The sequence below is a fragment of the Cydia pomonella genome, chromosome 1, assembly GCF_033807575.1.
Source record: "Cydia pomonella isolate Wapato2018A chromosome 1, ilCydPomo1, whole genome shotgun sequence".
Taxonomy (NCBI): Eukaryota; Metazoa; Arthropoda; class Insecta; order Lepidoptera; family Tortricidae; genus Cydia; species Cydia pomonella.
In genome coordinates, this window is record NC_084703.1 from 47264112 (window position 1) to 47290674 (window position 26563).

The 26563-nt window shown below is 38.1% G+C and overlaps 1 protein-coding gene across 3 annotated transcripts; it reads left to right on the forward strand.

The window, feature by feature from the left end:
- The first annotated feature begins 215 nt into the window (after positions 1–215).
- On the forward strand, positions 216–26337 carry LOC133528958 (dual specificity protein phosphatase MPK-4-like). 3 transcript variants are annotated; one of them, XM_061866509.1, is made up of 12 exons: positions 216–1329; positions 1425–1553; positions 5350–5481; positions 6119–6218; positions 6953–7006; positions 8707–8830; positions 11969–12026; positions 13540–13688; positions 14386–14410; positions 15227–15387; positions 18744–18930; positions 20563–26337. In XM_061866509.1, exons 2-12 carry the CDS (start codon positions 1442–1444, stop codon positions 20664–20666), a joined length of 1206 nt encoding a protein of 401 aa, XP_061722493.1. In that variant the 5' UTR covers positions 216–1329; positions 1425–1441; the 3' UTR covers positions 20667–26337. The 3 variants fall into 3 exon arrangements, with proteins under 3 accessions (XP_061722493.1, XP_061722488.1, XP_061722479.1); XM_061866504.1 differs by having other exon boundaries at positions 216–1553; XM_061866495.1 differs by lacking the exon at positions 14386–14410 and having other exon boundaries at positions 216–1553; positions 13540–13713.
- The last annotated feature ends 226 nt before the right edge of the window (positions 26338–26563 follow it).

The window sequence follows — 26563 nt, forward strand, 5'->3', positions numbered from 1 at the left end:
ATTCATTATCCGTTAGCATTTCTATAAGTGAAGCTATCGAAGCTTCAAATGATCGCTATTCCGTTCCTCTGTGTAGAGATTATACATATATAAAACACGATTCAACATTATATTACATGAATTTTATCATAAATGATAGTATACTTAAAGGATGTTATTGATTATGAAATTATATTCTTCGTTGTTTTATTTGTTTTTCCTACTGTCAACAGAGTTCAAATACTTTAATCACTTTATATAATAATTCAAATTATACAAATAAGCTACAATTAACTAAACTAAAACTACTATAAAACTAAAAATCTAAATCTAAAATAGGACCCCGTCGCATGGTGCCGAGAATGCTGGCAGCGTTTCCTCGCTGGATTGCTATGTTCAAGGGTTGGGCGAGGAAGCTGCCAGCTCTCTTATCCCCGGTCCCATCCACCAGCCGTTTCGCCAATTGCCGGTATAGGCCCTGTGCTGCGGGGCCCCACGGACCAAGAGTCTCGACTCCAAATGCAACAAAGTTGTAGTTGGTGTCGAGACTCCTGTATTTGCGCTTTTTGAGGGCCTCGGCCGCATGATAACATAACATGATTAAAATCGACAAGTCCACATCTCTAAAACGCAAACATACAAAGCTTGCCCACCACCTAAGTGGCTACGGCTTCAGTATCAAATTATGTACTAAAAACAGACAACGGGGGCCTTGGGTAAGGGCCCCGACCCCCACGCACCGCGCTTCTAATGAATTTCGATAGAGTTAGAGCTCGGTTTCAGTCATTTAATCAGAGACATGTCAAACACTAAAAAAAACTTTTTGCATAACTTTATGGCTGTTTGAAAATATTGTCAATGCCATTAAAACTTGCACCTGTCACAATTTGTTGCGGAAAACATAAGAGCTACATCAGTTGCGTGAAACGTATTTTTTCTTTTCAAGCTAGGTTAATAAAAATGAACTCTGATTTAAAAAAATAAAGCTCTAGTTGCTGTAGCAACATAAGGAAAAATAACCTAAAACTCTTTGGTATCTGAATTGAATAGCGTCAATCGCATTTAGTTTTTGTGATGTCAAAATTATTTATCGTACGTTTTCGCGGGAATCGCGGGAGAAATTGTTAATAAAATGACCTAGCAACTTATTGAAAATAACTTACAGAAGCAATCTAAATGGTGTGCTAAGTTTTCAAGCCAAACATTACTATTTCGCGAACTGCGTGAACTGTTATCAACAACAAATGATATGACATTATTGATTTTTGGAGGTTGTATACGAAATTCCAGTTGCACATAAAAAATGTGAAAATAAATTAACAAGTGCCACTTTTACCCATAATATTGACGGTAAATTCGTGTCATTAGAGTTCATAATGCGTCTTAAGCGCCGTTTTCACATATTAAAAGGGTTCAAACTTGTGTAATACGTGTTGGTTGTGTAGATGAAATAATCGCGGACATGGCTCAGTGCTCTACGGATGCAGACGTCCACGTAGCAGAGGCGGACGCGGACGACCAAGAGCTCGATTTAGAGATCAGTGTGGACAAGATTGACGAGGGATTGTTTCTGGGTGAGTTGATCATCATTTTGTTTACTAATTGGGCAGGCTAAGATGACCATACTGGCTTGTTCTATGTAGTCCCTCTTCCCATTATTCGATTGAGCTGAAACTTACTTATACTCATATATTTTATTGCATTGTTATTGCAACTTTACGTACATATGTACAATGGTACCATCAAGCTGATCTGATGATGGACACATGAGTTGGCCAGAGGCACTCATAAACCAATGCAACGTAATTTTATTTAGGTTTGTTATAGATTGTGTCATTTATGATGATGCATGTGTTAAATCGTATTGTCATGTTATTAACCTTTCGAGCCCCGTGGGCTACCTGGGTAGCCAGCTTCGAAAACTAATGACGGAATGTCGCTATATTTGTCCGGGTCTCGAAAGGTTAAAGGTTAGATTTGACAAATCTCCGCAGCATCATAGATGACACGAACTATAGTAAACTACAACTTAGAATCATAAGAAGTCAAAGAGCAATGGAGAGAAGTATTTTACACAATATCGACAATGTAAAAGGGTGTAGCAGGATAGCCTAGGAAAAATTGCCCCCAGCGATTTTGGGCCGAAACTGTAATCAAACGATGCCTTTTGGGGAGGTTATACTCTGCACAAAGTTTCATCCCTCTGTTACCCCCTGGGGGTGAAAAACACCCGATTAACCCCAAAACTGTTTTAATTATTTTTTCCTAAACTATGAAAGTGACGAATTTCAAATTTCGTACAAATATTAATAAGACTAAAAGCTATGTGCTAAAAAAATATTAACCCCCTAACCATTGAAATTCTTGTAAAAAAAACAAAAATAAAAAAAGAATCAACCTGTATATCAAGTTTGGCTCATGGTACCACACCATTTTTTTTTTCAAAAATGAACCAGTTTATATTCTACATGATACAAAAGTTTCATGGACCTACTCCAGAAGGAACATTGCGAAATTAATATGTATTGGCTCTTTGGTGCGTACTATTCATTGAACTCCCACTAAGAGCCTTGCATTATTATTATTAATAAACAATGGCTTGCGATCGGACCGCTGCTCGTGCCCGATTTGAAAAAGCTGGGGATAAAGAAGTATGAATCAAACTCATTTGTATTTATAAAAACATTTTTAGGGTTCCGTAGTCAACTAGGAACCCTTATAGTTTCGCCATGTCCGCCTGCCTGTCTGTCTGTCTGTCTGTCCGAGGCTTTGCTCCGTGATCGTTAGTGCTAGAATGCTGAAATTTGGCATGGATATATAAACCAATAAAGCCGACAAAGTCGTACAATAAAATCTAAAAATTTAATTTTTTTGAGGGTACCTCCCCTACACTTAAAGTGGGGGTGAATTTTTGTTTTTTGCTTCAATCCTACAGTGTGGGGTATCGTTGGAAAGGTATTTCAAAACTAATAGGGGTCTTCAACAAACATTTTTTGATTAAGTGAATATATTCGGAGATAATCGCTCCGAAAGAAAAAAAAATGTGTCCCCCCCCCCCTCTAACTTTTGAACCATAGGTTCAAAAAAAATTAAAAAAATCGTGGAAGTAGAGCTTAAGAAAGACATTAAATGAAAACTATAGCGGACATGATCAGTTTAGCTGTTTTTGAGTTATCGCAAAAAGTTTCCCCTTCATAGTAAAAAGACATACTTTAATTAGGTACTGATTATGCAAATTTGCCTATTTGTTTAACTCACGTGAAAGGTACCGTTTCATCCCTAAGTTAACAATTTACTATACTTTAAGCTCCAGTTTAGCTTATTGTGACGGAAGAGTAACTACGGAACCCTACACTGAGCGTGGCCCGACATGCTCTTGGCCGGTTTTTTTAAATTATTTTGTTTTCGGGTCCGAGACGTTGCGTATTAAGCATGATACGAGTATAATGATTAGTAGCTACGAAATAGTACGTTTATTTTAATTTCGCAATGTTCCTTCTGGAGTAGGTCCATCTTTTATATAATATAGAATATAAATTGGTACATTTTTGAAAAAAAAAATGGTGTGTGTACCATGAGCCAAACTTGAGATCCATGTACAAATGAGTTTGATTCATACTTCTTTATCCCCACCTTTTTCAAATCGGGCACGAGCAGCGGTCCGATCGCAAGCCATTGTTTATTAATAATGCAAGGCTCTTAGTGGGAGTTCAATGAATAGTACGCACCAAAGAGCCAATACATATTAATTTCGCAATGTTCCTTCTGGAGTAGGTCCATGAAACTTTTGTATCATGTAGAATATAAACTGGTTCATTTTTGAAAAAAAATATGGTGTGGTACCATGAGCCAAACTTGATATACAGGTTGATTCTTTTTTTATTTTTGTTTTTTTTACAAGAATTTCAATGGTTAGGGGGTTAATATTTTTTTAGCACATAGCTTTTAGTCTTATTAATATTTGTACGAAATTTGAAATTCGTCACTTTCATAGTTTAGGAAAAAATAATTAAAACAGTTTTGGGGTTAATCGGGTTTTTTTCACCCCCAGGGGGTAACAGAGGGATGAAACTTTGTGCAGAGTATAACCTCCCCAAAAGGCATCGTTTGATTACAGTTTCGGCCCAAAATCGCTGGGGGCAATTTTTCCTAGGCTATCCTGCTACACCCTTTGGCAAAAGACAAAAGTAGTTGATGCTCTCACACAAGCTCTCTCACTAAAATGGTGCTGGGCTGGCCACTTTTCATGATATTCTGATAAAAGGTGAGGTATAGAAACCACAAATTGAAGAGGGCCACTTGGGCTGATGGCCTAAGACTAGGGTTGCCAACCTTAGTGCACAGATTTGCAGTACATTTGCGATCAAATTGCGGGATCTGGGTATAAAATGCGGGACTCCTTCACCAGGCCTAACTGGTATTGATCGTCAACTTATTGAAAGGCATGCAAAATTAAACCAATTTAACTTTCTTATTGCACATTAAAATATAACTTTTACAACAAATATTAAAAATATATTGTTCTCGTGCATTACTCGCGTCGTAATATATATTCAATTTAAAATCACGCGCTCTCACAGTACTCTAATTTACAACTGAACGTTTAAGTGCTTATAATCTGGTCTAGCCTGAAAGCGGGACAATCGGCGTCCTGTGTGGGCTCTTTGCAGGACGCATACTTTAGGGCTCCAGAAACGGGACCTCCCGCATATAGCGGGACAGTTGGCAACCCTACCTAAGACGCATGGGCTGATTACCTAAGCCAAGCTGGGGGAAAGCAGTGGATGGCTTCTGCTCAAAATAGAAGCAAATAGATTGAGTTGGAAAGGAAACTAGGCCTTATTGGACTTATTTCAGTGTCTGTTTAATGTCCTCTTTAACCAAAACTTGATTTGCAAATGGTTTTTCACCATATCAGCTGGTAATGCTTCTGACTTCAAAAACGGATGAGAAAGTTGCATTTTATCCACATGCATGGCTAGGATTTCATACAAATTTTGAGTTGTTTCCTTATGTTAGCTGGAAGAATTGACTTAATTCTTTTTTATATTTTACAGTTAGAATTTTCCTCGTTTTGGTGTGGTGAAAAATTTTGTTTTCGGCTCGGCAAAACCCTCCTCATGTTTAACCCTCATGCCTTGAAACACTTGCAACGCTCAAGAATTCACTTTTCGAACTACTGGCTACGGCTCGTGGTTTAATTTTGGAGGCTCTAGCTTGCCCAGGTATCATTGGCAAGAGGGGTTAACACTTTCCCCCCTTGTAAAACAAATAACTATTGTTTGTTGTAGTTTTGTGTGTAAGTTACGAAAAAATTACTGTTACTAACTGGGATTTTAACACCCAATACTGACCATTGTTACATTTCAGGGAACCTAGCATGTGCCCGGGAACAGAAGACCCTGGAAACCCTTGGGATCACACACATACTGACCATAGACCTGGTGCCACTGCCCAGGAGTCTGCAGGACAGGATCAAAGTTGTCTTCAAGTATGTCAAATGTAAGTAAATAAATATTATAGGACATTCTGACACATATTGACTAAGCCCCTCAGTAAGCTCAATAAGGTTCCTGTTGTGGGTACGTGCAGTCTAATGCGACAATGTGATTGTTTGATGAGTTCGCATCGTGGACTCTAAACTATCTCTATACCAAATATTAATTAAATTGCTTTAGTGGTTTAAGTGTGAAGTGGAATTTAAAGTTTTTTATTTCTTCATGTTTTATATGTTTTTACTTCGGAATGGTGTTAATATGATACGACGATTCGAACCGTCAGGCCAAATTAAGTCCCGTTGCAGATTAGAAAAAAATAAAGTTTTATTATTAACAGACATAGGAATACGTGGGGCAAAATTGTTTGACAAGTAGGGAGTTCCTGTATCGATAAACTCAACTATAATATAAATTGTCTTGTCTTGTCTTAAAAACGAAGAAGAGTATATTGAGTTATTATTTAATTATTATTTTTACTCTTAATAAAAACGTATTTTTACAAGCAAACCCTTGAGTGATCACTAGTATATAGAACTAGCATCGATAGTCGAGTTTATCGATACAGGAACTCCCAACTTGTCAAACAATTTTGCCCCACGGATTCCTATGTCTGATTATTAATATTAATTGTTGTGTTACAGTGGCCGATGTACCAAAAGATGATCTGATCTCCCATCTGCCAGAATGCAACGAATTTATCGAGAACGCCGTGGAAGCTGGAGGGAACGTCCTGGTGCATTGGTAAGCATCTCTTCCTCTCGCATCGAATGTGGGTCCCACAGACTACACAGACACCTGATTGTGAAGCGTTTACAGAGAGCACAATGTCACCACACATAAGTGCAATTTTACTTCGAAAATACTAAGATTCGAGCATCATTATCATCTTTTCTGTGTTTGTCATCTGACCGCTCTATGTTAGCAGTTCCATCGGTCCGTTCCATTCTGTCTCTCTCTTTCTCTCTAGGTTCTTTTTTCTCCATTTTCTCTTCTGTTTTTTCGGTCTTGGTTTCAGTTTCTGTGCTTTTTCTGTTCTCTGCTATCTTTAATGCTGGTTCTTCTTGGAATTTGGCGCGAAGCGCTCGCATTTCAATGACGCCCGTTTTTTGTTTAGTTGTTTATGATTTCTTGGTTGTATACTACGCTATTTTATACTATAACAGCCCATAACCCTAAAGCAAAATTCGTGTGCAAAAGCAAAAAAATCGTGCAGTCTAACGCCGCAACACGATTGGTTGATGAGTTCGCATCACGCGCGCGATTGGTCGCAACTATGTAGTTCCGTTAGACTGCACGATTGGTTCGAATTCGTGAGTGACACCACTGAACTAGCGGCATTTTTAGTGCCCGTAAGGCCCGTCCTTAGATATATATGTTAATGCGTGGCGGGTTTATTATATGTAGTAGCTGGCACGTGAAATGTTTGTAGGCTTTTTTTTTGGAAGAAATTTATTATTTATTTGTTGATGTTTCAGTTACTTTGGCGTGTCGCGCTCCGCTGCGGTTGTCGTCGGCTATATTATGAAAAGGTTAGTAAAATAAATAATAGTTTATTGAATTGTTGAGGTTAAAATATATAATAATTAATTCAGTTTTAAATGGTGAAACGTTTAGAGGAAAGGGGACGAACACTTGACCGCATCTCTATACAAACGTAGTCGCCTTTTTCCTCTCTGTATATTAACATTATAGTTTTTTTTTGTTTGGTTTGTTATGGGAGTTTAGAGTTAAGAAAGATATTCTCCATCATATCCCTGGCTTGATGCCGGGATGTCCCGAATGGACATCCCGGGGAACCTTAACATCAGAAAATATATTTTTACGTAATTTTATTTTCGTCGTTTTCTTAATTATTATAACAGTTTGCAGTCTTCAAAATGTGGTATGGAGTTCTTTTTTTCGCTCCTAACTCTTATAGGTACATAGTAAGTTATAAAAATAGAATAAAGTCAAACAAAGGGGTATAGCTATGGTTAATGTACAATAAATTGTATGAAAATATTTTCCATAATATCAACATTCGGGGAGGAAAATAGGGACTACCTTTGTATGGAGAAGCGGTCACCCACTATCCTCTTAAAACCCGCGCGATGGCCAAATTTTCCGTCTCAAGTATCTCCCGGCGTGCCATATCTTTTGTTTCTTTCCAATTTCCTGACTTAAAAGGGACGTATACCAATAGAAAATGTTTTTGCACTTCTACATTCTTTCTACTCTCCATGTTTTTTTACAAGCTTTTATTTACTTTCACCTGACCGTTGTCTGTTTGTAATCAAATCTTGCAAGTTAAATTTGATCCACTTCCCGGTTTCCGATTGAGCTGAAAATTTGCATACATATGTAAGTCGGGTGACAATGCAATATTATGGTACCATCGAGCTGATCTGATGATGGCAGGAGGTAGCCATAGGAACTCTGTGATAAAACAACGTTACCTGATTGTGTTTGGGGTTTTTAGAATTGTCTCGATGAGTTTTTTTTTTATACCACGACGGTGGCAAACAAGCATACGGCCCGCCTGATGGTAAGCAGTCACCGTAGCCTATGGACGCCTGCAACACCAGAGGCATTACATGCGCGTTGCCGACCCTTTAGTTATTAGTTACTTGTGGAAAGAAAAGTACAGTCAGCGATAAAAGCTTGTACCAAAAATTAATTTTTTGCCAAAAACTTATTTACTTAGTATGTTATTCACGCAATGAAAAACTAGGTTTATAGGTTTGGGGGCGTCCATTAATCGCGTCATATTGTATAGGGGGGGGGAGGAGTCAGAAAAAAATCACCAATGATCACCACAGGGGACGGGGGGGTATGGACACGTATCACGTGTATTTTTTTTTTTTCATCTGTGCTATACTGTATTATAGTCAATAATAATCCTTCACGTGTACTTAGGTTCATTTGTTAGAAAACTGTTGTTTAGTTATCGAAAAAAACACGTCATATTGGATGGGGGGGGGGGGGTCCTGAAAATATCACCAAAGATCACCATGGGGGAGGGGGGGGGGGGGGGGCTAAAACAAGCCAAAAACGTATGACGCGATTAATGGACGCCCCCTTTTCCATTTCAACATTTGCAATACAATATTTTTTTAAAGCGAAACCTATAATCCTAAAATATATTGAAGCGATCGAAATGAAAATCAAAGTGATTTTTTGTGGAAACCGTTTTCTCCCGAAATAGAATTTCATAGAAAAAGTACCTACCTAAGTCATTGTTATATTTTAGGTATTTCCTGGATTATGAGGACGCCTTCAGGTTGGTGAAGTCACATCGGCGTTTTGTCGGACCCAATCCTGGGTTCGTCGCTCAGCTGAAATTGTACGGACAGATGGGCTATGTGCTCAATAAGGTAAGTTTCATCACAGCTTAAGAGAGGTATGGGCATTGTGAATGTCATCTCGCTTTGTGTGGTAGGGCACAGCACAGCGGATGTCATTCCAGATCTAGAGCAGAGGCCAACTGGGGAAGTACCTCCACCTTACAGAAAACCGCAGCCAAATAACACTAGACCCTACTCATAGTGTTGTGTTCCTGTCGGTGAGTAAGGTTGCCAGAGCTCAACGAAGGGGAGGGGGGTTTAGGGTCGGCAACGCGCATGTAACTCCTCTGGAGTTGCAGGCGTACATAGGCTACGGAAACTGCTTACCATCAGGCGGGCCGTATGCTTGTTTGCCACCGACGTAGTATAAAAAAAAAAGCTTAGACTAGGGATGTCACGATTATTCGCATTCGTATATACGAATATTCGCATAATTTTTAGCATTCGTAAAACATTCGCATCAAATGAACGAATGCTATGCGAATGCGAATGTGCGCAGGTCGTGTCGTATCTCGTCGACTTGCGTGTGTCGTGTGCGTAGTTTTAAGTCATTAAATCACGAAAGATCACGTTGGGGGGGGGGGGGGGGTATAAGGAGACCTCGCGTGTATTTTTCTACGGTGAACGAAACGAAGAATAAATATCTGCCACATGAGTAGATACTTTTTCTCGGTTTCGTTAAACATAAATCTTCACTTCGCACATCAAAATACCTAACGAGTCTATTTTACGAAATTTTGGAGCGCGCATAATAAATAATACATCACATAATACATAATACATCATCACAGACCGACCGGTCTGGCCTAGTGGGTAGTGACCCTATGAAGCCGATGCTCCCGGGTTCAAATCCTGGTAAGGGCATTTATTCGTGTGATGAGCATGGATATTTGTTCCTGAGTCATGGATGTTTTCTATGTATTTAAGTATTTATAAATATTTATATATTATATATATCGTTGTCTAAGTACCCTCAACACAAGCCTTATTGAGCTTACTGTGGGACTTAGTCAATTTGTGTAATAATGTCCTATAATATTTATTTATTTATTTTTATTTATAATAACGCAAATAGAGAATAAACAAAATTTACTATATGCAATATTGTTTATCTTAAAATTAACCGAAACAAAAAAATACACGAGGTTATATGGGGGACCGGGGTAGCCAAAAACCTCACCGAATATCACCAAGGGGGAGGGGGGATCAAAAAGTAGCCGAAAAAACCTCGCGTGATTTGTGCACAAGCCCCAATGTATTGTTTGTCCGCATTTTCGTGAGTCATAATTTGTTTTTTCTCAGAAACGCGTTGCTTTTCAGTATTGCCATAAAACAAACCTAACCTATAGAATAACCTTACCAAAATTCTGAGAAGTTAACAGTTCCAGAATTGGGTACAGTCAAGTGTAAAAATATGGGTGTACACATCTTACTCAAAAATATGTCCCATAGCATCTTATTCCAGTGTAATAAGAGCGTAGTGCCATATTTATGAGACGATTCTTTCGATACATATTTTTGCACTTGACTGTACTTGACACATGTTAAATATTACAATAAAATTTAGCTAAATGGATAGAAAATGAGCCATCCATTATAAAAAAGTGGAATTTAAGGGTCGGCAACGCGCATGTAACACCTCTGGAGTTGCAGGCGTCCATAGGCTACGGTGACTGCTTACCATCAGGCGGGCCGTATGCTTGCTTGCCGCCGTCGTGGTATAAAAAAAAATTTAAAAAGACATTGAGATTATAAACAAAATACAAAAATACATTTTTTTATAACTTTCGAAAAGGTAAAGGAAATGGTACGTTTCAATTCCTTACATTTTGTTGAAAAATAAATTGTATGACAACTATTCATAAACGCAATATTTCAGGGTAAAAAAGCAATTTTCTCGATCATCCGTACATTTAGGACAGACTAATGTAATGTGACGTCACGTAACAATATCATTTTGTTAGAGGCGTTTCAATCGTCGAGTGCGAGCATCAGACTTTATTCCTCATTTCTGACCTTTGTATTGCTTAAATGCCATGAGTCCTATATAGACATTTGATCCTCAGGAAAATCAAGATCGATTGACATTATTTACAAAAAACTGTCAAGTAGCCTGACTTTCAATAATTATTTCCAACAAAGGGATCCCATTTTGACCAGTAGACAGCATTTCTCAACACTTCATAACATCCCGTTGTAATGTTACATGTTTTATGTACTAACATATTTGTTCCTAATTAGGAATGATAGTAAGAACTAAATATGTTTCCCTAACATTCGTATTCGCATTCGGACATTCGCATCCTGGGCATTCGTATTCGCATTCGCGAATGTGAAGAATGCGAAATTCGTGGCATCCCTGGTTTAGTCAAAGAAAATAGTTTATAGGTAAGGCACGAAAATATGGGTAACTAATGAAATTATTTTAGTGGGGGTCAGCAACGCGCATGTAATAACCCTGGAGTTGCAGGCGTCCATAGGCTACGGTGACTTACTATCAAGCGGGCCGTATGCTTGTTTGTCACCGACGAAATTTAGAAGCATCTAACCGCCCAGAGATCTCATAAAAGACTACAGTACATATGGTGCTACTTTCCCGCACGCGTGCTGGAATGAGCACTTTCCATGCACATGTCGAAACTTTAAATAGCCATATGTACTGTAAAACGTTGTACGATACACGTGCGAATAGGTAATACGCAACTCGTGTCGATTTAAAACACTCCCTTCGGTCGTGTTTTAATTTATCACCACTCGTTGCGAATTTCCTATTTTCTGCACTTGTATCGTAAATAACTATTTTACTCCGTTGTATTTTGACCGTTATTTGTATTTGTGTATGTTTTAACACAAAAGTTAATTTTAAAAAAATTCCGTGGGGTTGGTTTTTTGGTTGCAATACTACGCCCATTTTTAGGTTTCCGTGCCCAAAGGGTAAAACGGGACCCTATTACTAAGACTCCGCTGTCTGTCCGTCTGTGACCAGGCTGTATCTCATGAACCGTGATAGTTAGCCAGTTGAAATTTATACAGATGATGTATTTCTGTTGCCGCTATAACAACAAATACTAAAAAGTACAGTTGTTTTTATTTATTTCATAAAAGAAATAACATGTGCAGATTTTTGGGAAGAATTGCGTTTATTGACTAATTTTTTCATGATTCCAGGACGACCCGAGATACAAGCAGTTTCGACTAAAAATGGCGGGACAAAAGCTAAAACAAGGTAAGTCAACATTACACATTTTCCGAACTGACTTAAGAGTCACCCGATCGCGCAGCTTAAAAGCTCCCATACAATCGAAGTGACGATCTCATTTTAATACGGCATGATTAAGTTACATGAAACCTGGCGGGAACATTTAGGAAAACGGCGGCTGTCTTTCGCTTCTAATATTTATAGGGACCGTGCGCGTTGGAGGGTCTGCCATCTTGTGGCCTGAATCGGAACCATAAACATGTACATTTACACGTCACGTGTTTTCTTGTGCATAGTAGGTTCTGCCATCTTGTGGGCTACATTGGAACAATAAACATCACATTTACGCCTCGCGCCAAAAATCTGACGGCTCCTGTGCTGCCTACAGTTCATGCACGCTCCCTATAATAATAAAAAAATCTAAAAAAGCCAAACGAAGAGGCATGTGTATGATAAATATACATCAAATAGGGTTGGCCACTGTCAAAGGTTGATATAGATGGCGCCGTCATAATTCGCACCTGTCTCAAGTTTTGTTCTATGAAATTTGCCTTAAAAGGCCGTTATCGATTTTAGTCGCAAAAATTTCAAACTGATAGATTTTTCGATGAAATAGTACACCTTTTGTTAACTATTAGAAATAGGTACTGGGTTCTATTAGCTCGTCTTGTTATCTTTCATTTTAATAAATTTTTTTTTTGAAAACAGACTCGCTTAATAAGTAATATTTTTTTTCTGATGAACGTTTCGGGAAACGCACGTAAAGCACTGATTTGTAAATTTCGTAAAGTTTGGACTGCTAAAAATGGTAATTTTGTATTACACATATCCTGTACTTCAACTTGAATTAACTACATTTTTGTTGTTATAAAGTAGTCTAAAATAACATACACGTATTTTTTTTAGTTGCCCAAACTCAACCTGTTGGGAGAAATTGTCATCTAAAGTACTAAAAAATTACTAATTCTTCTAACTCCTATAGAAAGTGATGTTCAAGCAACTTGCTAGTTAATGGCTGGTTTGAGTATATGTTTGAGAGCAGGAAAATATAATGAGCACGTGTTTTGTTATATCGGATGAAACTCATTTTTTTTATCGACATTCGAAGTTTTATAATATCTTATCGCTAAAGATAAACATAAAGACGGTGTCTTTTTAGGAAAACTTGGGTTTAAGCAGATATAACAAAACACGTGCTCATTATTTTTTCCTGCTCTCAAACATATACTCAAACCAGCCATTAACTAGCAAGTTGCTTGAGCATCACTTTCTATAGGAGTTAGAAGATTTAGTAATTTTTTAATACATTGGAGGACAATTTCTCCCAACAGGTTGAGTATGGGCAGCTAAAAAAAAATACGTGTCCGTTATTTTAGACTACACTATAACATATATAATTATAAATCAAATCGGAACCGGACAGTTGGGTACCTTTCTTTCTAAGACAATTTCGCGCTTCGAATTTGACAGGTAAACGAGATGGCGCTGTACAGGCTCCATGCATTCTGTGGTAGCTCATAGTTTTTTTTTTCGTTTTCAGTAAAAATCCTTCCCCAACTCTTTGCGGACCTGATCAAACCGGACCCGGGGCTGGTCCGCGAGCGTCCGGACCCGGTCGTGTACCGCTGTAAAAAGTGTCGCCGTGTTGTCGCCAGTCAGAACAACATCATACCACACGTGCCCAAGCAGGTTAAGGTGGAGTTGGCTAAGAAAGGTATGGTTTATTGTGATTTTTACTTTGTTAGCAAACTTTTGGAGTTTCACTTGTCCATAGGTTACGGTGGTCGTTTTAGACCCTATGTTGAGTAATTGTAAAAAGTGTCGCCAGTCAGAACATCAATATACCACACGTGCCCAAGCAGGTTAAGGTGGAGTTGGCTAAGAAAGGTATGGTTTATTGTGATTTTTACTTTGTTAGCAAACTTTTGGAGTTTCACTTGTCCATAGGTTACGGTGGTCGCTTTAGACCCTATGTTGAGTAATTGTAAAAAGTGTCGCCGTCAGAACATCAATATACCACACGTGCCCAAGCAGGTTAAAGTGGAGTTGACTTGTTGGCTAAGAAACGTATGATTTATTGTGATTTTTGCTTTATTAGCAAACTTTTGGAATTTCACGTGTTTAGGGGCTACGGTAACTGCTACGAAGCCTATGGTGTATGTTGTAAAAAGTGTCGCCAGTCAGAACAACATCATACCATACGTGCCCAAGCAGGTTAAAGTGTAGTTGGCTAAGAAAGGTATGGTTTATTGTGATTTCTGCTTTGTTAGCAAACTTTTGGAGTTTCACTTGTCCATAGGTTACGGTGGTCGCTTTAGACCCTATGTTGAGTAATTGTAAAAAGTGTCGCCGTCAGAACAGCATCATACCACACGTGCCCAAGCAGGTTAAAGTGGAGTTGGCTAAGAAAGGTATGGTTTATTGTGATTTTTACTTTGTTAGCAAACTTTTGGAGTTTCACTTGTCCATAGGTTACGGTGGTCGCTTTAGACCCTATGTTGAGTTGAGTAATTGTAAAAAGTGTCGCCGTCAGAACAGCATCATACCACACGTGCCCGAGCAGGTTAAAGTGTAGTTGGCTAAGGAAGGTATGGTTTATTGTGATTTCTGCTTTGTTAGCAAACTTTTGGAGTTTCACTTGTCCATAGGTTACGGTGGTCGCTTTAGACCCTATGTTGAGTAATTGTAAAAAGTGTCGCCGTCAGAACACTAAGACTAAACAAATACCCATACCGGGATTCGAACCCAGGACCATTTATGACCGGGGTATGTCCTTAAACTACATCCACAAGGTATGGGCATTGTGAATGTCATCTCGCTTTGTGTGGTAGGGCACAGCACAGCGGATGTCATTCCAGATCTAGAGCAGAGCCCAACTGGGGAAGTACCTCCACCTTACAGAAAATCGCAGCCAAATAACACTAGACCCTACTCATAGTGTCGTGTTCCTGCCGGTGAGTAAGGTTGCCAGAGCTCAACGAGGGTGGGAGGGGTTAGGGTCGGCAACGCGCATGTAACTCCTCTGGAGTTGCAGGCGTACATAGGCTACGGATACTGCTTACCATCAGGCAGGCCGTATGCTTGTTTGCCACCGACGTAGTATTAAAAAAAAAACAGGCTTCATAGGCACGGTCACTACCCACTAGGCCAGACCGATCATCAAATGAATGCTCCTAATGACACTATTTCCACGCATTTATTCAGAAATATTCCTCATTCATTTCCAGGTATCAGGCCATCTATATCCAAGCTGCCCGGTCTGCCGTGCTCCGAGAACGGTCAGGTCCTCATCCAGAAACTGAAAAGCTTGGCGTGTCAGATCCTCGACAATGATACTTCAGAGACCACAGGGGTCCCGGCCACGCTGGAGGGCGAGGGACCGAGCCATGTTAGTACATATATACAGTGTAAACTGTACATTTAAAAAAATAATAATTATAGGACATTATTACACAAATTGACAAAGTCCCACAGTAAGCTCAATAAGGCTTGTGTTGAGGGTACTTAGACAACGATATATATAATATATAAATACTTAAATACATAGAAAACACCCATGACTCAGGAACAAATATCCATGCTCATCACGAATAAATGCCCTTACTAGGATTTGAACCCGGGACCATCAGCTTCGTAGGCAGGGTCACTACCCACTAGGCCAAACCGGTCGTCGGTCGAGAAATTCTTTATTTCTTGTAAAAAACGCCACGAATATATAAAATATTTAGATTTCAATTTAACCATCTATAAGTGTGTTTATTACACTGAAAATTGCTATTAGATTATATTAAAGGCACCTGTTTTCAAATAACAGAACAATTTCTGAAATCGGTGCACATGATAGAGAATTATCCACGAAAAACCAACATTCGTTAATTACATCGCGCAAATTAGTTAGACAATTTGCCCATAGATGGCGCTGTACACAATTATGCTTAGTATAGGTACATCTGATCAAAAGCCTATAGGGACCGTGCGCGTTGGAGGGTCTGCCATCTTGTGGTCTGAATCGGAACCATAAACAGGCACATTTACACGTCAAGTGTTTTCTTGTGCATAGTAGGTTCTGCCATCTTGTGGGCTACATCGGAACAAAAAACATCACATTTACGCCTCGCGCCAAAAATCTGACGGCTCCTGTGCTGCCTCCTATAGTTCATGCACGCTCCCTATATAGTTACAAGAGATAATTCAAAGTTTGTACGGAACCCTCGGTGCGCGAGTAAAATGAACTCGCACTTGACCGGTTTTTTTTTATGATAGAGGAGGCAAACGAGTAGACGGCTTACCTGAAGCGATTACCGCCGCTCATGGATACCTGCAACACCAGAGGGGTCGTAAGTGCGTTGCCGGCCTTTGAGATTGGAGTACGCTCTTTTTTTGAAAGTCGTATCGGACCGGAAATACCGCAGGCGGCAGTTCATTTATTTATAATCGTCTCTCGAAATCTAACACGTTGATAATCATTTGCCATTTTGACATTTCTGTTCTGTAGTTTTTAGGGTACCGTACCCAAAATTACTAAGATTCCGCTGTTCGTCCGTCCGTCTGTATCTCATGAACCGTGATAGCTAGACAGTTGAAGTTTTCACAGATGATGCATTTGACGATCGGTCTGGCCTAGTGGGTAGGGACCCTGCCTATGAAGGCATTTATTCGTGTGATGAGCATGGATATTTGTTCCTGAGTCATGGGTGTTTTCTATGTATTTAAGTATTTATAAATATCTATATATTATATATATCGTTGTCTAAGTACCCTCAACACAAGCCTTATTGTGCTTACTGTGGAACTGAGTCAATTCGTGAAATAATGTCCTATAATATTTATTTATTATTTTTGTTGCCGCTATAACAACATATATTAAAAAGCGGCCAAGTGCGAGTCGGACTCGCCCATGAAGGGTTCCTTTATGACGTATTAAAAAAAACTACTTAAACTATAGATCTCGTTCAACATTTTACCACTTTGGACACACATTTTACCACTTTGGTAGTGTCTCTCGCGCAAACTATTCACTTTAGAAAAAAATTATATTAGGAACCTAAATATCATTTTGAAGACCTATCCATAGATACCCCACACGTATGGGTTTGACGAAAAAAAATTTTTTAAAATTTTATGACGTATTAAAAAAAACTACTCACTAGATCTCGTTCAAAACAATTTTCGTTAGAAGTTTGCATCGTAATGTATATCATATATTTTTTTTAGATTTTTCATTCTGTTATTTTAGAAGTTACAGGGGGGGGGGGACACACTTTTTTTTACTTTGGGAGGTTCTCTCGCGCAAACTATTCAGTTTAGAAAAAAATGATATTAGAAACCTTAATATCATTTTTGAAGACCTATCCATAGATACCCCACATGTATGGGTATGTTGAAAAAAAATTTTTTTTTTTAATTTCATGACGTATTAAAAAAAAACTACTTACTAGATCTCGTTCAAACCAATTTTCGGTGGAAGTTTACATGGCAATGTATATCATATATTTTTTTTAGATTTTTCATTCTGTTATTTTAGAAGTTACGGGGGGGGGGACACACTTTTTTTTACTTTGGGAGGTTCTCTCGCGCAAACTATTCAGTTTAGAAAAAAATGATATTAGAAACCTTAATATCATTTTTGAAGACCTATCCATAGATACCCCACATGTATGGGTATGTTGAAAAAAAAAAATTTTTTTTAATTTCATGACGTATTAAAAAAAAACTACTTACTAGATCTCGTTCAAACCAATTTTCGGTGGAAGTTTACATGGCAATGTATATCATATATTTTTTTTAGATTTTTCATTCTGTTATTTTAGAAGTTACGGGGGGGGGGACACACATTTTACCATTTTGGAAGTGTCTCTCGCGCAAACTATTCATTTTAGAAAAAAATGATATTAGAAACCTCAATATCATTTTTGAAGACCTATCCATATATACCCCACACGTATGGGTTTGATGAAAAAAGATTTTTTGAGTTTTAGTTGTAAGTATGGGGAACCCCCAAAATTTATTGTTTTTTTTCTATTTTTGTGTGAAAATCTTAATGCGGTTCATAGAATACATCCACTTACTAAGTTTGAACAGTACAGCTCTTATAGTTTCGGATAAAAGTGGCTGTGACAGAATCGGACAGACAGACGGACATGACGAATCTATAAGGGTTCCGTTTTTTGCCATTTGGCTACGGAACCCTAAAAAGTACGGAACCCTCGGTAGCTGAGTCCGACTCGCACTTGTCCGGTTTTTACAAGCTTTTATTTGACCATGTTTGTATGAAATAAATGCATTTTATTTTATTTATTTATTTATTTACTTTCACCTGACCGTTGTCTGTTGTAATCAAATCTTGCAAGTTTTTTTTTTTTTTTTTTTTTAATATTATAGGACATTATTACACAAATTGATTAAGTCCCACAGTAAGCTCAATAAGGCTTGTGTTGAGGGTACTTAGACAACGATATATATAATATATAAATATTTTATAAATACTTAAATACATAGAAAACACCCATGACTCAGGAACAAATATCCATGCTCATCACACATTTGTGTGACATGCCCTTGCCAGGATTTGAACCCGGGACCATCAGCTTCGTAGGCAGGGTCACTACCCACTAGGCCAAACCGGTCGTCTTGATTAGTTGCCTGTGGAAAGGTACAGTCAGCGATAAAAGCTTGTATCAAAATTGAAATTTTAGCCAAAAACTTATTATGAATAGGGGGGGTAATAAATAATAATTTCACCAGTTGGACGGCTACCACGAGCAGAACTTGGTGGACGCCGCGATAGCCCCCCGGGACTGCACCGACGTGTGCCGCCTGATGCTGTTCGTGGAGCCCATGGCGTGGATGAGCGGCGTCACCCATGATGCGCAGGGGAAGCTGCACTGCCCCAAGTGCAGCAACAAGATCGGCAGCTTCAGCTGGGTGTGCGGTAATTGCCTTTTCTCAAACTTGTAATGAAATGTTGACATGACTTACTTCAAATTAGGTACGGAAATACCACATACCAGGTGCGATGAGTGTAAAGGAATTTCATACAGCCTTGGCATTAGGCAGGTCCACACAGAGCGAGCAGCCTCGCGAGGAAATTTCCTCGCGCGGCCGCGTGCCCGTGTAAATATTGCCTCGGCACGTTTGCCTCACCCGAGCCAATTTGCTCGGCAAGATGGCGTCACTCAGTCAGCTGTTCAAAATGGCGCCGCATGTAATGACTGCAGTGGCTTGCGTTTCTTTTATTTTGCTATTTAAAGCAATTTGAAAGAAAATCGCGCATGTAACTTCTCTGGAGTTGCAGGCGTACATAGGCTATGGATACTGCTTCCCATCAGGCAGGCCGTATGCTTGTTTGCCACCGACGTAGTATAAAAAAAATGAGGAAGAAAAGGACACGACAATTTGCGACACTCGTTATTATTTTTTCCAACGTTGTCATGTTTTGACAACTTTTAACGTAAATACGAACAAACACGTGTACACTGGCGCGCGGCAAACGTCTGAGGCGCCTTTGAGCATGCCGAGAAACCGGTCGCGCTCGCCCGAGGAAAACTTTTTTTTTTTTAAGTTTATTTCACAAATCACAATATACAATGTACCTATAATTAAAGTTTCGCCAAACTGTAAAACAGTTTGTTGGCGATGCGTGCGCTCTGCCTCGGCCGAGGCACGTGAACACTGGCCGTTTTGTGCGCGAGGAAATTGGGTACTTGACACATGTTGAATATCATAACAAAATTTAGATAAACGGATAGAAAATGAGCCATCTATTATAAAAAAGTAGAATTTAAAAAGACACATTGACAATAAAAAATTACAAGGCTCTAAAGTCTGAAAACTTTTTTTTTTAATACTTTCAAAAAGTAAAAAGAAAATGGTACCATTAGATTCCTTGCATTTTATTGAAAAATAAATTGTATGACAACTATATGTATAAACGCAATATTTCAGGGTCAAAATAGCCATTCTCTTGATCTTCCATACATTCAGGACAGACTTATATGATGTGACGTCACATCACATTATCATTTTGTTAGAGGCGTTTCAATCGTCGAGTGCGAGCGTCAGACTTTAACTCTAATTTTTGACCTTTGTGTTGCTTAAATGCCACGAGTCCCATATAGACATTTGATCCCCAGGAAAATCAAGATCGATTGACATTATTTCCAAAAAATTGTCAATTAGCCAATTGCCTCGCGCGTATGCTCGCTTTGTGGCCTCTGTGTGGACCCGTCTATTCGCGAACCACTCATGTCCACATTGTAACACCATTTGACATTATATTCACAAACCCAAAGGTTGTAGTAGTAGTAAACTCTAGTATTGCACAGAAACACATAAAGGAACTTACAATTAGGAAAAGCTAAGTACAACGGCGAACATATCCCTTCAAGTAGTTACCTTTGAGTAGATGAGACACGGTTGAGGGTTGTCTGGAAGAGATCGCTCTTTAGCGATAAGACCGCCTGTTGTATGCCTCTATCACTAATCGTTTGTTTTGCTTTAAGCTGTATCTTTTACTGAGGTCTGGCAATATAAAGTATTCTATCTATGTATTCTCTATTTTCAGGTTGCAAATGTCCGTGCGGACAGAAAGTTGCGCCCGCTTTCTACCTCGTACCGTCGAAGGTGGAATGGTCCAATATTGTACAAAATGTACAAGTCACGGTCTAGACCCCAGCGGGGCTGATGGTCGCGCTTTGATGATATATATTCCATGCTTAAATTGCATAAAGACCCTTCTCTAATGGAAAGCAACAAATAAATTAATGCGCTATACTTAAAACGTCTACAAACATTTTACGTGGACCCGGGTACGTCCTTAAACTACGTCCACAAGAGAGGTATGGGGACTGTGAATGTCATCTCGCTCTATGTGGTAGGGCACAGCACAGCGGATGTCATTCCAGATCTAGAGCAGAGCCCAACTGGGGAAGTACCTCCATCTTACAGAAAACCGCAGCCAAATAACACTTGACCCTACTCATAGTGTTGTGTTCCTGCCGGTGAGTAAGGTTGCCAGAGCTCAACGAGGGTGCGGAGTGTTAGGGTCGGCAACGCGCATGTAACTCTGAAGTTGCAGGCGTACATAGGCTACGGAGACTGCTTACCATCAGGCGGGCCGTATGCTTGTTTGCCACCGACATAGTATTAAAAAAAACATTTTACGTGATACTGTTCTATGTAAAAATAAACTGTCATATAATTAATAGATCATGTCATTCGCGAAGACGTGTGCGTTAAATCGTAATTTCATGTTAATATAGGTTAGATTTGACAAATCTACACGTCATCGTGGATGACACATACTATACACGCGAGATGGAGATGGGGGTCCTAAATTCACAGCCTAAACCCTAGCCCCCTTATTCATAAACGTGTACTAAAGTTACGATGCCGCTGATCATCGTTTGTCCCTTTCCATCATATCTATACGTCGGAAAGGGACAAACGATGAATGAATAAGGGGGTAAGTCTCTAAATCCTGCTAATAATATGTGTGTAGATAAAGCAGTGTATGTAACTGTACATAATTAGGCATTAAAACATCCCTTTTATTATGTAGCAGCAAAGAGAATTTGAAATAGATGTGGATTGTCAGTAAACTTTGTAGCCACAGTAAATTTACTGCTATCTTTCGACAAGTGATTGAACTTTTAGAACGCCATTTGACTTTGATGCTTATTCTTTCACTGATATGTGTTAAATATGTTAAATATCAAAAAGTGGCGCCATCTACTAATATATCAAAGGTATGGCGGCATCGTTTCAAGCAATGACGCCACAACCTTTAACCGATGCTCGGTAAGATGGCGCCATTTTTTAATATTTAACAAATTATGCACACATCAGTGAATAAGTATCAAAGTCAAAAGGCGTTCTAAAAGTGTTAATCTTGTCTTGTGTCGAAAGATGACAGTAAATTTACTGTGGCTACAAAGTTTTCTTTGACAATACACCTCTATTTCAAATTCTCTTTGGTAGCAGTCACACAAACCATTACATTTTGTCATATAACAGTTGACAGATGTCTACAGTATAAAAATTAAAATCCACGATTGTATTTCTGCAGAAAAAAAAACAAAAATCCAGAAAAATATAGGATTTCATACATTAGTTTTTTGTTGTTATTCGGATTAAATCGAGGAAAACGATATAGAATCTAGAACACGTTAAATGTGTCCGTGGTCGGCAATACGTCCCACTTTGTCGCTTGCCATAAGGACGCCTTAACAGTTTATTCGTATTAAGATACATGCAAATCTCGTCCTTATAGTAAGCGATAAAGTGGGACATTTGACCATCTCGACACATTTATGTATGTATAAGAAAATTTTCGTGTGTGCTCATTGTCTGTATTGAAATTAATCAAAGTTTTTAGGATATAGTGGTTCTCGATACAAACTTATTCCCAATTTGCCTCCGTGGGTACATTATAAAAAATATTTGTACGCAATTTAATGTATATTGATCATGGCTAAGACCCTTCGTTTGATTTTTTCGATTTTTTTTTTTTTTTATAAGAGTGACGTGTTTTTTAAATTCGTATGGAATTTGCTTTTCGCTCCTAAGTCTTCAAATAGTTAAAAACCGAAAAAATCAAATGAAGGGACATAGCTATACTTAATAAACGTCTAATTTTATAAAATTATTTTATAATGATCACGCGCCATATTGCGGAATTTCATTGGAACTTAATTTTTCATACTAAACTGAACTGTCACCCTATACATGAGAATAACAGCGCCCTGTTGACAATGATCATATATTTCTGGTGCTTTAATTGGTTGCACATGTTACGGAGCAAGTGATAAATCGGTCATTTTTCATAATGCCCGGTTATGAAATGGCAATTTTAAAATAATAAAATTACTCGGACGTTATACATAATGTCTATCAACTATTGGGCAGAGTAATAAAAAAACATGTTTCATTACTATAGTCTGTCAAGCCATTTCCGTCAGTAGAAATAAGCGGCAAATTTAAAAAATGTACGCGCTAATAGAGAATTTAAATTTCGCGCCTTTTTCTACTGACATACTTGTTTGGCTGGCTATATAATTTTTATTTTTGACATTAAAAATGAAAACAGAATTAACATAAAATTCCATCGTTTCCTTAGATGCATTTACCTAAAGTGCTTTTTTTTTGTCAAAATTAGTTTTCGCAAAGTGAAAATTAGTTTTCACTAATTATAAAATAAATCGTGACTACAACTGTAAGGGGTCACCATTAATTACATCACACGTTTAGAGGGGGTCAAGAAAATGTGACAGCTTTGTGACGTCACTACCATCATCAGTAGCCGAGTTTTTTTTTTTTCATTTTATTCTTTGGAAAGTTCGGAACGATAATCGTTTACGTGTGTTTGATTTTCTTTCCTAATCGGTTTTGTGTTATAAAATTACTAATATTAAGTATATTTCTTTTATCAATTATCATAAATATTTTGATAAGTCAAAAAATGTGACGTCACACCAGGGGGGAGGGGTTTGCCAAATGTGATTGTGACAAGGAGGGGGGAGGAGTCGTCGGTGAAATTCGTGTGACGTAAATGGATGACCCCTAATACCTGTACATGTTATAAATTCTAATATATGTAATATTAATTATGTAGATAATATTTGGATGGCCTTCTTAATATAGGAAATACTCTGAACATATTTGTATTAAGTATATTAATTATTCTTAATATATCTGTAATCACTATTTTCAATAAGCCTCATATATATGTTTATTTCTTTGAATAGAGTCAATACATGAGGCCAATTGGAACGAATATTTTGTTGTCTAAATTATTTCAATTTGTTATCGCTCGCTCGTGCGTCTCGCTCTCACCAATACATGTGCGAACAAGTAAGAGCGAAATGCACGCGCTATGACATCATTTAGATATGAGAATGTAAGTTTAAATAGGGAATATTACGCGAAACTCTGCGTAGGGGGCGCCACTACCACAATCCATTACAATCTGAGGGTCTACCGCGAAACAAAAATCAAAATTATTTATTATCTAACCTCTCTGTCACTCTTGCGTATTCGAGAGATAAAGAGGCATATAGATAAATTTCGATTTTCGCGTTTCCCGGTAGGCTCTTTGTAAACAAACCGCCTTGATGCATCAATGTTATATTCTATTATCTGTGAAAACTTGTCAAAAAAACAGTTTAAGGGACAATATTTGACATTATCTATGAAAAGGGACCTTATTGTCGCCATTACCAACGATGCTCCCATATTATAGACAACGCCGCGGTACGCAGTGCGGCGTAAGCGCCATCGACAATAAGGTCCCTTTTCATAGATAATGTCACATATGTAAGTTACTCTATGGTTTACGATAGGTGCTAGTGCTGCGCTCTGGCGGCAGAACATTGCAGTAATACTCCCTATTGGAGTCCATATTTCTGATTGTTTAATGGATGCAGAAACGAAATAGGTATAACAGTTATTTTTAATAAAACATTGTTTCAATGAAGCTTGTATAGATATATTTTTGCAAAACATAATTTTTATTCAAAATTATGTTTTTAAGGCCTTCAAGTAATATGTCTTCCTATATAGTTACGAAAAATAAAAATAAAAAAATTCTACAGTAACCTTGAATCTATCCCAATTTTTAAAAATTCCCGCAACTTGTCATTTAAACTTTTGTCGGTGTAAAATCTTCGCTGGTCTCAGGTGTTGTCGAGGTGATAAATAAGAGTGGACTGTAGTATAGACGCTGGTTTATTTCAAAAAATACAAAAAGTGGCAAATAGTCGTTGGGAATTGGATAACAACCGTAAGTTTTCGAAATCTCTATGAACTGTCAGTTTTAAATATAAAATTGCCATACTTAAATTTGAACAAAGAGATATGAATTATGATTGATTTTTTTTTTATGGTAGAGGAGGCAAACGAGCAGACGGACCACCCGATGGCAAGCGACTACCGCCGCCCATGGACACCTGCAACACCAGAGGGGGCGCAAGTGCGTTGCCGGCCTTTAAGATGGGAGTACGCTCTTTTCTTGAAGGTTTGATTTATACATTTTATTGAATAATTTTGCTTAAAAATATGCAATTTGAATAAAATTATTTTGTTACATGAAATTAAAATTATTATATGGAATTTTATGAAGTTCGTTTTTATTACAAACATTGATTACGTAGTGCCGTTACAACGAACAAGGATCAAAAATATGTGTATTTTTGAACATTTCGTAACAGTCGGCTTTGTCATTTAAAAATGTCACGCACACACCAACATTTATGATATAAAATGTACAGGGTTTTTCAATGTTATTGTGTTGTATTGTACGGTCAACCAATTGGATTCCTAGGCCACTATAGAACCATGTCATAATGACTTCTACGACAGTGCTTATTGAGTGATGCATGTCATGTATCTTATACCTTTAAACGAGCAATTCTTGTATATATATATGTATATATATTTCTGTGATCTCGGAAACGGCTCTAACGATTTCGCTGAAATTTGGTATATGGGGGTTTTTGGGGGTATACAATCGATCTAGAGATTAGTCTTGTTTGGGAAAACGCGTGTTTTCGAGTTTTTATGCGTTTTTCTTTCGACGCAGAATATGGTCGCTAATTTCGTGTTGCCGGCCACTGTCCGTCTGGTCCAGCGGGTTAGGACGCGGACGGCTAGAAACGAGTGTTACGGGTTCGAATCTCGCCCGGTGACTTACTTTTGTTTTTTTTTTTATATGTTCAAGTTTATATATTTTTTAATTTTTATTGTTTTAGACAATTTTATTTACTAAAAAAAAATATTTACGATTATCACCTATATACACCACCATATTACAATAAATAGTTAGAACCGAGCAAAGCTCGGTCGCCCAGGTACTAGAGTAGTTAAAGCGACTAGGTTCTGTAGTGGCCTAGGATTCAAATTGGTTGAGTGTACCTATATTTTCATTGAATAAATTATATGTAAGATGTTAAACGCACATTCATAGTGGTGTAGAATTATAATAAATTCCAGTATATATAATAATAACAGTGTAAAATAAACCTCATTTTCCTAAAATAAGTAAATATATCGTATGTAAAAAAAATCATATGTTTAAATATAAAACAGCATGTTATATATATTATTTTACAAAAATAGTAAAAATCAGGTCTCGTTACAATAGTTCATAGATATAACATATGCTCTATATACATAACCCCTTCTACAATAGACGGTTCCAATTGAGGTGCATTGGGGTTATGTCGAAATCGGGATATATTTAAAAATAATAAATATCTAATAAACTAAAGTTCGCAATCCGCATTGGGTTAGCGTGGGGACTATAGCCCAAGCCCTCTCGCTCATTAGTGGCCAGGGCCCAGCAGTGGGACGTATATAGGCTGCATTATTATTATATTATAAACTAGAAGCACTTTCTGCAGTAGCAACAGTAAGCGAGATATCGATCGTGTCATTCACGAAGCCGCCTGCCTTGACTCGTAAAGTCATGATAACAAAGGTTAGATTTGACAAATCTGCCCGTCATAGTGGATGACACGACTATGCCTTGCTGAGTATTGCAGCAGCGTAAGTGTCCAAGTATGAAGTGC

What these genes read in the sequence shown, in the direction of transcription:
- LOC133528958 (XM_061866495.1), top strand. Translation starts at nt 1,442, where the DNA reads ATGGCTCAGTGCTCTACGGATGCAGACGTCCACGTAGCAGAGGCGGAC. An exon ending in GGTGGAGTTGGCTAAGAAAG is followed by an intron (nt 13,714 to 15,226) that starts GTATGGTTTATT and finishes ATTCATTTCCAG; the next exon opens with GTATCAGGCCATCTATATCC. An exon ending in CAGCTTCAGCTGGGTGTGCG is followed by an intron (nt 18,931 to 20,562) that starts GTAATTGCCTTT and finishes CTCTATTTTCAG; the next exon opens with GTTGCAAATGTCCGTGCGGA.